General features: G+C 42.5%; 1 protein-coding gene across 1 annotated transcript in view; it reads left to right on the forward strand.

Annotated features, from left to right (window-relative positions):
- The window catches only part of b4galt2 (beta-1,4-galactosyltransferase 2), a 183622-nt gene that overhangs the window by 153135 nt on the left and 16786 nt on the right, over positions 1 to 13701 (forward strand). The window contains exon 7 of the mRNA XM_088349145.1: positions 7052 to 7156. Coding sequence (XP_088205271.1) covers positions 7052 to 7156 — 105 coding nt within the window. The remainder of the gene's footprint in view (positions 1 to 7051; positions 7157 to 13701) is intronic.

Here is a 13701-nt window from a genome sequence, read left to right on the forward strand (position 1 = left end):
AGATTCAAACTACAGGCCATAAATCTAAGTTGTTTTAAGCTGCCGTGTGTGAAGGTTATGGGTGGCTTGGTATTAGCAGCAAACACGCATACCCACATGAACCGACACACATACACACACTGTCATGGCCGACTGCTTTAAAGCCTTTTTAAGAGCGGCGCTAAGGAATTCGTCCTTCGGAGCTCCTTTTGGACGAGCTGCCACATTGGCATCCCATATCAAATCTGCTGTGTTTTTTTGTGAGAGGCGTTGATCCGGCTCACCCCTCCGCTGCTGAACGTGTTATAAAACATCTACCGCATTGATTGCCTCCAAATGTCATTCCTGTGGCAAACTCCAGTTTGACTCTTTGGCTTTTTGTATAAACTGGACAATTTGTCGAAATAACTCTCTTAGAGAGGATGTGAAAATACCGTATTTTCCGCACTATAAGGCGCACCGTGTTATAAGGCGCACCTTCAATGAATGATATATTTTTAAACTTTTTCCATACATAAGGCGCACCCCATAATAAGGCGCTATAAGTGCATGCTGGTTTAAGATCAGGTAATTGTGCAATTTTGTAATTGTAATCCTGTGCAGTCCTTCGAGACATTTTTGTGATTAAGGGCGTCATAAATAAATGTGACTTAACTTGACTTGGCGACAGTAGAGGATGTAGTTACGTTATGCAACCGTTAGATGGTGCCGCGCTAAAGGGAACGTCAACAAAACAGTCAGATAGGTCAGTCAAACTTTATTAATAGATAACAAACAAGCTTTCCACAACTCCATTCACTCCCAAAATTAATAAACAGTCGTTTTATTATTTTCTCTGAGGTAAAGCATTTTCGTGACACATCTTTAACATCTTTGAACAACAGCGAGGCATAACATTTTACTTTTCCTCCATTTAGTCAACACGCAAAAAACCGTCTGATACTGTTATGGTAAATTAAACGTTAGTGCAATCGCAATATAGTGACACTCGTTATGTGCAAAAACAATAAAGCAGTGACATAATAACTGTAAAATGAAAAACGTTGTAGTGGGTTTTACATAATTCACCCATGGAACCATTGTTCAGTTAGCGAGTTCCTAGGCGGACTCTTAATTCTGCCGGCTCGAGCCACTCTCGTGTTCGATTCATTAATGTTGAACTCTCTCGCTGCTGCTCTATTCCCGTGTTCTACTGCGTGACTGATCGCCTTGAGTTTAAACTATGCGTTGTAAGCGTGTCTCTTAATAGGAGCCATATCAGGGTCTTTATACAAACGCACAAATAAAAGAGAATCGTTGTTTAATATTTCCCAGTATGCACAGCGCACTTCTTCTACGCGAAAAATGGAGTCGGTGGCTGCTTACCGTAAGTTGTGAGACCTTGTAATTCAATATTGATCCATATATAAGGCGCACCGGATTATAAGGCGCATAGTCAGCTTAAAAAAAAAAAATCAGATTCTATGTGCGCCTTATAGTGCGGAAAATACGGTACTTGAAAAAGTATATGGTAAATTGTCTGCATTTCTATAGCACTTTTCAAGTCAATGAAAACCTCCCAAAGCGCTTTACAATGTGCTTCACACTTACCCATTCACACCAGTGTTCATTTTGCCTGTGAGAAGTGATGGGTCCCGGGGACTCGCATGCTCAAATATCTATGGGTCCCAACAGAGATCTATGGGTGCCCAAAATTTAGTGTTATCGAGGTTGAAATCGTAAATCGGCGATAAATATATACCATAAATTATATAGAGCGCACCTGATTATAAGCCGCACCCACCACATTATAAGAGGAAAACCGATTTTGTACATACACAAGCCGCACCTGTATATAAGCCGCATGCGCCCACATTCAAACATGTAACACAAACACAAAATTAACCCAAACCCGACTTCAAGTCCTGCGATTGAAACTAAATTTTTTGGCTTGAACAAATTTATTGACACTAATAACAGAAAACAATCATGACAATCTCAACAGCAATCAAGCACATTCACAATATTATATTCCAATATGACGTTTTTAACAGCAAACACAAAGTGAGGTTTGAACAACCCTTCTCGAAAATCTTATTAGCAATCAAGCATATTCACAATTTCATTATATAACATATTTGTTAGTGTCAATAGATCCGTCCAGGCCAAAGTCGATTGTCCTCGGTCTGAACAAATCCACCGACACCAACAGCAGCAAAACAAACACGACAATCTCAACAGCCATCAAGCATATTCACAATTTTTTTATATCTGACAATATGACGTGACCATATGACTTTTTAACATTTTTTCCTGACATTTTCAACATCAATTAAACAATTTCAGAGTTATTTACTGTTAACAGTAGTTAACCAGCGTGTAAAAGGCAATACTATTGTGCAAGGGCATAGCTCTGCCATCCCACCCTCCCAAGCAGCATTCTTCCAGTCCTCTGTGTGGGTCCTCTCCCTTCTGTGTGGGTCCTCTCCCTTCTGGGTTCCCCAACCCAGGCCGTTCCTGCCGGGACTCCCACAGTGTAGCTCCGGTGTCCTTCATTAAAGTCCACAGTCCAAAAATCACAGCCGGCAAAATGAAGGGAAAATGATACCGGTACTTAAGGTTTGATGCGGACCTGCAGAGTCCGGGTCCCGTTCAAAGTTATTCAAGGAAAAAAGTGTATATTTCCAAAGGTAAGGGTGGGAAAAATATATCAGATGAACACATTTACTCATGCAACTCCTTTTTCTTTTTAACCAACTTTTTACCCCCTCTTCTTTCCTTGTCTGTCCCTCACCTCTAGCGGTCCCCACTTAAACTCGGCACCCCGCGTTTGTTCCGCCCCTCATTTTTCGTTCACCCGTGCAAAACATATCAGAATAAGTGTCTCAAATAAATACATTACAAAAATATCCAGTTGCAAATACATATTATACATGGGTTACACATATTTACAAAGAAAGACGGTACACCGAGAGAGTTTTCAAAGCTTTAATAATAATTATATAACTTTTATCCGGGCAGGTAATAGTAGCAACACTCGAGCGCCGCACAACGAGATCTCGTTGGCCGAGATCGGCGTGCAGACAAAAACTCGAACCGCGAGACCAAAACAACAATGGCGGATCTGCCTGACGAAAAGTTTGAAGTGCAGTAAATCTTTTTTTTAAAAAAAAGTAATCGTAATGATAATTTTGTGGCAAAAAGGTTGCGTCCTGGGGACGCACGTTGATTTGAGACTATGCGTCCCCAGCAAAAACGATGCGTCTAGGACGCGGGGACGCGGGCAAACGAGAACACTGCACACACACACTCACACACCAATAGGGAGTCAGCCATTCAAGGCAACTACCTTCTAATTGTGGGCATTAGGGATTCAGTGTCATAACTTCTGAACTGTAAATAGATAGCTCAGTACTGTTAGCCAAAGTCCGAAGAGATGCTAAAAAAATTTGGAAGCAGAGGGACGCAAACTTTTGAGAATGCCTTCTTAGTAAAAAATTGCACACTTGCCCTGAAAGAAAGCCAGCTTCACAAGGCTCGTCCCAAAATTGAAGTGAAATCATTACAACATTGATCTTTTGGATGCCTTATTTTGGATTTGATCTTTCTTTTGGCCAAAATAAAAATTGTAATTTTGGTCATTTTTGGCAGAGAGATTTTTGGTCGCTAAATTTACCATTTGTTTTGGGTTTATATGGTCTGTATTTCTATAGCGCTTTTCAAGTCAATGAAGACCTCCCAAAGCACTTTACAATGTGCTTCACACTTACCCATTCACACACACGCTCACACACCAATAACGGCCATGCAGCCATGCAAGGCGCCAACCTGCTTATTGGGGGCATTAGGGGTTCAGTGTCTTGCCCAAGGACACTTCGACATTGCCGGCTCTCTTTAATGAGTTGAGCCGAAAAAGCCGGTTCTCTAAAAAGAGACAGACTTCCTTTCATTACACAACTACCAAGGATGCATGATGGGAAATCCCCAGGCGGCAGACAGGGCAAAATAGACGGGAACGATACCAGACACTGGAGATCGATATCAAACAGGACAAAATAGACGGGAATGATACCGGACAGGAAACACAAGCAGGAAACCGGACAGGACGGGACAGACAGGATTGATATCAGACACTGGTGACTGGAGTCTGATAACAAGCAGGACGAGATAGACGGGAACGATACCAGACACTGGAAATTGATATCAAACAGGGCAAAATAGACGGGAACGATACCAGACTATGGAGATCGATATCAAAGAGGACAAATTAGACGGGAATGATACCAGACACTGGAGATCGATATCAAACAGGACAAAATAGACGGGAATGATACCGGACAGGAAACACAAGCAGGAAACCGGACAGGACGGGACAGACAGGATTGATATCAGACACTGGTGACTGGAGTCTGATAACAAGCAGGACGAGATAGACGGGAACGATACCAGACACTGGAAATTGATATCAAACAGGGCAAAATAGACGGGAACGATACCAGACTATGGAGATCAATATCAAAGAGGACAAAATAGACGGGAACGATACCAGACACTGGAGATCGATATCAAACAGGACAAAATAGACGGGAATGATACCGGACAGGAAACACAAGCAGGAAACCGGACAGGACGGGACAGACAGGATTGATATCAGACACTGGTGACCGGAGTCTGATAACAAGCAGGACGAGATAGACGGGAACGATACCAGACACTGGAAATTGATATCAAACAGGGCAAAATAGACGGGAAAGATACCAGACTATGGAGATCGATATCAAACAGGACAAATTAGACGGTAATGATACCAGACACTGGAGATCGATAGCAAACAGGACAAAATAGACGGGAATGATACCGGACAGGAAACGCTAGCAGAAAACCGGACAGGACGGGACAGACAGGATTGATATCAGACACTGGTGACTGGAGTCTGATAACAAGCAGGACGAGATAGACGGGAACGATACCAGACACTGGAAATTGATATCAAACAGGGCAAAATAGACGGGAACGATACCAGACTATGGAGATCGATATCAAACAGGACAAATTAGACGGGAATGATACCAGACACTGGAGATCGATATCAAACAGGACAAAATAGACGGGAATGATACCGGACAGGAAACACAAGCAGGAAACCGGACAGGACGGGACAGACAGGATTGATATCAGACACTGGTGACTGGAGTCTGATAACAAGCAGGACGAGATAGACGGGAACGATACCAGACACTGGAAATTGATATCAAACAGGGCAAAATAGACGGGAACGATACCAGACTATGGAGATCGATATCAAAGAGGACAAAATAGACGGGAACGATACCAGACACTGGAGATCGATATCAAACAGGACAAAATAAACGGGAATGATACCGGACAGGAAACACAAGCAGAAAACCGGACAGGACGGGACAGACAGGATTGATAACAGACACTGGTGACTGGAGTCTGATAACAAGCAGGACGAGATAGACGGGAACGATACCAGACACTGTAAATTGATATCAAACGGCAAAATAGACGGGAACGATACCAGACAATGGAGATCGATAGCAAACAGGACATAATAGACGAGAATGATACCAGACATTCGAGATAGATATCAAACAGGACAAAATAAACGGGAATGACACTGGACAGGAAACACAATGAGTCAAAACACACGTCTTCCGGGTGCAGAGGTTCGTTGACGGGCTGACAAGGGGTGAGTGAGAGCACTGAGCTTAAATAGGAGGGAAGCCAATCAGTTAACGAGCCGCAGCTGGCGCAAAACCGGCGGGGCCATTGGGCAACCGTGACAAGAATAGGGAAAACAAAAGGAACCAAAATATGCCTATCATATTCCCACTTCCTTTTATTACACAACTACCAAGGATGCATGATGGGAAATCCCCAGGCGGCAGACGCATGCGCACAGTAGCATCGAACAGCTCGCTTCGTTTGCAACGGAAAAAAACGATACAGAGATAGAGGCTACCGCGGCGAACTCGTTTGACTTGATTGATTTGCCGTTTCACGATAGTCGGTGTATACCGGATGGTACCATCATTGAAAAATTTGCGTTTTTCCGTACAGATTTTCTTGTGATATCATATATATTGTTAATTAACATTTCGTTGTGAGATACTGAGTTGCTCGACATGAATGAGGTTTATTATCAAAAAAAGTTCAAAAATGAAGTCGCTTGTAGAAGGAAAAAAAACACATGCAAATAGAATGAAGTAGAATTTTCTTATCCAAATTATTAATTCATTTTCTGCATTCAATTGGTAATATACTGATTAAAGGGATAACCACAAACCTGTCTTTTTTTATTTTCTCCTTTTATACTTCCTTTTTTCTTAACTTCTTTATACAACATATTTATTCGTAATATAATGCATCAAAGCAAGTGAGCCGTTTGAGAGCCGGCTCTCTTTAATGAGTTGAGCCGAAAAAGCCGGTTCTCTAAAAAGAGACGGACTTCCTTTCACTACATTACTACCACAAAATGATGCATGATGGGAAATCCCCAGGCGGCCGACGCATGCGCACAGTAGCATCAAACCGCTCGCTTCGTTTGCAACGAAAAAAGCGATACCGAGATAGAGGCTACCGCGGCGAACTCGTTTGACTTGATCGATTTGCCGTTTGGTGATAGTCGGTGTATACCGGAGGGTACCCATAATTGAAAAATTTCTTGTACGTCTTAAAACGCATAATACACGTACTTTGTACGGCAAAAACGTACAGGTTGACAGGTATGAAGATAAAAAAATACTTTAAGCAAAACGTCTCTTGAGATGGAGCCATACTTCCATTTAATAGTCTTTTAATTGTCCCAATTCCGAGTGTATAAGCACACTCGGTCCACTTTCTAGCTTGCCCTAATAATCGTCCTAAATTCCGTTGGCATGGGCTGACTTGATTGGATTCCCGGGGAATTCTCCTTCCCTGCGCCGGCCAGCAGAGTTAATTGCATGAAAGCAATCGAGTGGAGGCGAAAAGGCGGAAAGGGAAGGCTCGGTTCAATAACCGTTGTTCCTTATTGCGTCTTCTCCCTATCTAATATTTGCTAGCTGATGCTTCTGTGTGTGTGTTGCAGGATAACTCTGAACGGGATGAAGGTTTCCAGACCGGATGTGCGCATCGGACGCTACAGAATGATTAAACATGAACGGGACAAACACAATGAGCCGAACCCGCAAAGGTATTTCTGTTTTATTTCTATTTTAAGAAGAAAAGTCGACCAATTTTGGGTGTAAAGCGCCTTACACTGTCAAAAACTTACAAAATTCAATTTGTGCTTTTGTCGCGTCCCATATATGTCACAAGCAATGTTCCCTGTAATTTTCCTTACGGGTCTGAGCGTTCACACAAAGTCGGTGAGCAACGCTTGAAACAACAGTGAGCAACGGCAATCCCTAGTGTGGCAACTAAGTCATTGTCAAACATGTCCAAAACTTGACATCACGTTACATTTTGCCGAGTTTCCGGCAATGCAAAATTATTTTTCTCTTTTGAATGAATTGACTCATGCCTACAAACGTCGTTTGTTCTTACAATTATTTCACAACGTTTCCATTTATTTTATTCCTGGTGTCTTTTGTCGCATAATACTAACATTTTTGGGGGCTTATTTAGTCGGTTGCACGATACAGAACTGTATTTAATCACATTTTTTAGTGGAAGTACAATGTTGGCAACAAGATTCACTTGATATCATTGGAAATTATTCGAATGCAACACAAACTTTTTCTTCTTTTTCCGTTTTTTTTCTTTTTTTTTAAATTCCTTTTAAAAAATCTCTTTGTGTTTATTTTTTCCGGGCGGTTACTTTTTTCATTTTGTTCTCTATTTACTTTTTTTCCTTTGTTTCTTTCTTTTCCTTTTTTTCTGGCTTTTTTCGGAATTTTTCCTTCTTTTTTCTCTTCCTTTTGTTTCTTTTTTTTCTCAGCTTTTCACTCCTTTTTCATTTTGGTATTTTTTCTTTTTTGTTCTATTCCCCCATTCCTTCAAGTCATTTTGTGCATAATTTTACATAATATTTGGTCATATAGGGATGAAAGAAGCAAAAACAACCTGAAGAGCCGTTTAGGACCCAAAAGAGTCAGTTCCTTTTAGTAAGCGGAGCCGAAGAAGCCGGTTCTCGAAAAACTCTTCTCACGTTGCTCGACTTTGTTCTACTTCGACCTTGACTTTCAAATACCGCATTTAGAACACAACGTCAGGCGAACCCTTTTATTTTTACCTTCATGCACTGTAACTTTGACTTAATTCTCTTCTCTATTAGCAATTTGGAGCCCTGATTTTTGTGAGCTGGCTAGATTTTCTTGTGCGCAGAAAAGCTCTGGGTAGTACGCAATTGCGCACACACGCAGCTTAGAGGGAACATTGCGCTGGATAGATTTTCTTGTGCGCAGAGAATGTGCGGGCAGTGCGCAATTGCGCACGTGCGCAGCTTAGAGGGAACATTGGTCACAAGCCAGAAACGGAGACAGGACCCAGTAGCGTTCATTTACTCAGTTTTATTGATAAGAGAGAAAGCAGTGCTTGCTTCCACGATCCGATGATCAACGGACACGGGTAGCAGGTGGCTGGAACGCGGAAGTGGCACTTCCGTGTCGAGCGAGGATAATTGTAGGCAGCAGGGATACTGGTCACTAGCCGGAACGGGAGAGCAAGGGCGGTATCGAGTCCAGAAAAGAGGTCGACAACAGGTATCAGGCAGGAAACAGGGCAAAACAGGTCGATGGTCGGGATGGAAGAGCGGGGCAGAAACAGGTCGGCAACAGGTATCAGGCAGTAGAGAACGGGGCAGGAAGATGTCGTAAGGTATGAGCTTGCCTAGCTAGGAGCATAGGTTCACAAACGGTCTGACGGTTCCCCTTGGAAGCCGGGGGTTTAAAAAGAGTTTTTGAACCAATCTGCGCTCTGGGCTGTTGGCGCCAATTGGGCAGTCACAGGTGCCCTGAATCAGCAATCATGACATTATATGTCTCTAAGATGCCTGTCTGCTATTGGTCGACATCATAGAAGGTGCTGGAATGCCATTGGTTTGCGTCAAGGCATCATGAAGAGACAAACATGCTATTGGCTAAACTTCCTCCCATAATGCTTTTTTTTTTCCTTCATTCATTTCATAAATCTAATATTTCTTTTTTTTAAAGACGGTAAATGGTCTGCATTTATATAGCGCTTTTCAAGTCAATGAAGACCTCCCAAAGCGCTTTACAATGTGCTTCACACTTACCCATTCACACACACACCCACACACCAATAGGGAGTCAGCCATCCAAGACGCCTACCTGCTTATTGGGGGCATTAGGGATTCAGTGTCTATATTATTGCACATTGTTTTGATTTTCTATTGGTCCGAAGGCTTAAGGAAGAAGCAAAACCATGATAACCATGGAAATGAAACAACTCAAAATCCTTGAACCATTTTCCGAATTGTATTTCCTAACTATCTTTGTCCAGATTTCTATTGCACTGTTTGTAATTCCACCTAGGTGATTGCCTACATATTTTAACATTTTTTAATGTACTATTAAATTTGGCACCGCCGTGTTTGCTATCCGTAATTCTGTACTTTTCCATTATGCAACATAACCATTTTTACTACAATAAATCAGGGGTCTAGTTTAAAAGTATCCCTCTAGGCTTGGCAAAGCCTCTATCTTTGGGAAGCTGTATATCTAATTCTAGTTTTTTTCCCGCCCCAAATAAACTTTGACGTCCACTTGTCCCATTGAAGGAATTGATTGCACTGGAAGGGATTGGAAAAAGGTACAAGTGTCATGATTGCTGATTCTGCGAATGCCCTGTTGGCGCTAACAGCCCTGGTCGCTGATTGGTTCCCTGACCCTTTTTAAACCCCCGGCCTCCAAGAGGAAGCTGTCAGACCGTCCTGCGAACTTACGCTTTCAGCTAGGCAAGCTCTGTACTTTCCAACAATCTCCTGCCCTGTTTTCTTCTGCCTGATACCTATTGCCGACCTGTTCCTCGACCCGTTTCTGCCCTGCTCCTCCGTCCCGGACATCGACCTGTTTTGCCCTGTTGCCTGCCTGATACCTGTTGCCGACCTCTTTACTGGACTCGTTACCACCCTTGCTCCCCCAGCTATCGACCAGTTTTCCCGCTGCCTACCACTATCCTCGCTCGACACGTAAGCAACACTTCCGCGTTCCTGCCATCAGCTACCCGTGTCCGACGATCATCGGATCGTGGAAGCAAGCACTGCTCTCTTTTTCAATAAAACTGAGTAAAAATAAAAGCTATTGGATCCTGTCTAGGTTTCTGGCTTGTGACAACAAGAGCTTTGGCAGGACACTCATCTTAACAACCTTTGTTCTTGAACTTGTATCAACATCCCCTAGCAAAAAAATATGGAATCACCAGTCTTTGGCAAGCCCTCACTCAGACATTTTATTCTGTTGAAAAAAACTCAAATCACAAACATGAAACAATTGTAAGGTCTTACCAGAGTGCAACATATTGGCATTCATAAACAATAAAAGAAATCAAGAAAAAGTCCAATTATCACACCTTGGAAGGCTCCTGGACTAAGTGGATTGGCAAGAATCATGGCTCCAACAAGAGACATGTCTCTTGAGACAAGATCGTCAAACTTCTTGAAGAGGTAACTCTACTCGTATGGTTGCCAAAGATGTGGGTTGTTCACAGTCAGCTGCATCCAAGATTGGGACCAAATCTTTTACATCCTTAGGCGCTGACATGTTCCGCGAGTTATGGTTCTCCTTCACCTTCGTCCTCTCTTTGTACACTCTTTGTCTTGTCAGCCATTTCTTTCACCCTTATGTTTAGAGTGCGTCGCTCGCACTGTCATAGATTCTTGGGCCGGCCAGCCGATAAATTTGAATTCTGCTTATCAGTGTTTCGAAACTTATTTTCTTCTCTTTCAAAAGTTTTTTTTAATCTCAGAGTGGGATTTACGTCGATTGGATAGTCGTGGTCATAGAAGATCGGTCTACCTTCAATTTGTATTCTTTTTTTCCGTGCTTTGGTAAGAATATATTTTTCAGTTTCGTAAATGTGCGCCGGGCGGGGTTTTCTTTACCAGACTATGGTGTAAATGTTTAACTCCGTGTCACCGGTTAATTCGCGGTGGGGTAGTCCTTTCACCAGGACTCATTTTCGTGTTCCACCACACCACAAATCTTAAAAGTCCTTCAACTTCAGTCAGTTTGTCTTCCAGATGTCTTCCTTCGTGGCCCAATGACACTCTTCTGTGCTTCGGCCATATTCTTGCGCTGCTCATGAATTTCATCCGAGTTTTTCTTCCACCCTCTGGTTAATTTCCTCTAGAAGTTCAACAAATTATCTCTTCATGTCGTTTTTCAATTAATCTTTGAAGATTGACAAGGCATTGTGAATCACCGCCCTCCCTGTAGTCACACGTTGAAGTGCCGTGATCTTCAGAATAAGTTCTCATCCTCAAACTTCTCCGTCCCCAAGCCCCACTCATTTTCTTGATTTTCATGATTCGTAATGAAGTATTCTCGTAGTTTCGAGGGGCAATTACTCGGTTGACATGGCAGCTCGGCGTCTATGCTGCCATCACTGCGGAAGCCACCAGTCCATTCCTTAATGTTAAAGGTCCATTTTTTTAGGTTCCCGTTTTTTCTCCCTTCCTGCTCCCCTGGACTCCCCTGGCTTATAGTCCGGAATTTACGGTATATGTCATCGCTGTTTTCCATCTGCCATCAATATGTACCTGTATTTACTCATCTTCATTCATGCAATATTTGTGTTGCGTCGTCTGCCACAAGCCACGTGAACTCCTCTTTCCACGATGCTTTTAATGAACGTTCACGTTTAGTAGCGTCATCAATTTTGTTAGCTTCTTTTGATGGGAAATGTGGTAAAGCTGAGTTACCGGTAGATCTGTCTGTTGTCGCAGCGGACAATAGTGAATATATATTTTTCCCACCCTTAACTTTGGAAATATACATTTTGTTTCCTTGGATTACTTTCAACGGGACCCCGACTTTAGAAGTCTGCATCATACCTTAAGTACGGGTATCATTTGCCATTTGTGATGTCAACTGTGGTTCTGAATTTGCATACTATCTATGAAGTTACAATAGTGTAGCTTACAGTGTGGCCTGGGTTAAACATGTTAAAGTGTCGCAAGCTTTACTGTGGGCGCCTGCGGCTTATACATGAGTGCGGCTTGTATAAGAACAAAAGTGCCAAATCACTCAATAAGTAGTGGGTTCGGCTTATAGTCAGGTGCGCCCTATAGTCTGGAATTTACGGTAGATATATAATATATTTAATTTTATAGTGTTGTCTTGTTATATATTCTGATTATCAATCCTTAATACTTTGCAACAATGGATTTTTTTGCGATTAGTCGCTTATTGTGTTTCAAGTTGTGAAAAATGGGGCTTGCAACTTTATGGCTGGGCAGGCAACTTTTCAGAATTGTCTGCCCTGCTGTCCGCTAACTTTTTGTTATCAGTTTCAGACACTGCTTATAGTGCGGAAAATACTGTATTTTTACATTGAGGAATATTTGTTTTTTGGGTGCATGAAGCAATATTAAATGTGAAGGCAAATCCCGCTTAGACCCTTAATATCTCCAAAGAAAAAGACTTAATTAAGTTAGTTCAAACTGAAAAAAAAAATCTTCTTCCCTCGGAATGAATAATGCATGGCCCTAAATAGCATTCTCGTTGGTGGCAGCGTCTTTGTGAAGGGGCCCGATGAAGACGGGAACAGAGACTATCGAGCGCAAAACACAATAGCGTCCCGCCCGTCTGGTGGTCGGTATATTGATCGAATTGAAAGCGAGCAAACGAGACTCTCGCCTTTCGAAATGTGTTTTTTCTTTCTCTTTTGAGGGCGGAGGGGGTGCAGGCAATTACGGACGCCGAGCGCGGTTAAAACTGTGATGGACGACCTGATACGCGTCGTTCCTACTACTAGCAGGGGTCTCCTATGGAAGCTTGACGTCTCGTTCGGCTTTGTTTCATGTACTGTGACGTGATCTCATCTGTAAAGGTGGACGTTTAGCTTGCAATAACAATGTCATACATCCGTCACGGTTGCCATGGCGCCCAGTTGGTCCCAGCCAGGTGGCGCCAGGTACTGTTGCGGTTGTCACGGCGTCCAATTGGCCTCGCCCATGGACACCTGCTGAGACGCGTTGACTGATTGCTCCTTGGGAGTACCGTAAATTCCGGACTATAAGCCGCTACTTTTTTCCCAAATGTTCAGCCCTGCGGCTTATTCAGTTGAGCGGCCAATATATGTAATTTTTCTAACGGCCACTGGAGTATAAAAGGTAAGATTAAGACCAGTAGGATATGTGCGCTGAGAAAGACTGCAATCTCTAAGTTTATGCATACATTGTCTGTAAATCTAAGGTACTTAACAATAATGAGGAAGACGCCCTTGATGGCGATAGTTATGTGGAGGAAGTTGAGGACGATCTACTGTAAATATCACTATTATGGGATGCTTTTTTTTAACAGGCACGTTTGATGCGTTGCGAGCGTGATCCTACTAGCGTGTAGGTACCTTTCACAGGCACGGTTTGTGATGAAAGTTATATTATTATTATTAAAGCTTTGAAAACTCTCTCGGTGTACCGTCTTTCTTCGTAGATATGTGTAACCATACATAATATGTATTTGCAACTGTATATTTTTGTAATGTATTTATTTTAGAGACTTATTTTGTTATGTGTTCTACGAGCGAATCAAAAGGAAGGGGCAGAGCAAACGT

Source organism: Urocampus carinirostris, chromosome 1, assembly GCF_059441175.1.
Source record: "Urocampus carinirostris isolate Australia breed hairy pipefish chromosome 1, RoL_Ucar_1.0, whole genome shotgun sequence".
In the NCBI taxonomy this organism is placed as follows: domain Eukaryota; kingdom Metazoa; phylum Chordata; class Actinopteri; order Syngnathiformes; family Syngnathidae; genus Urocampus; species Urocampus carinirostris.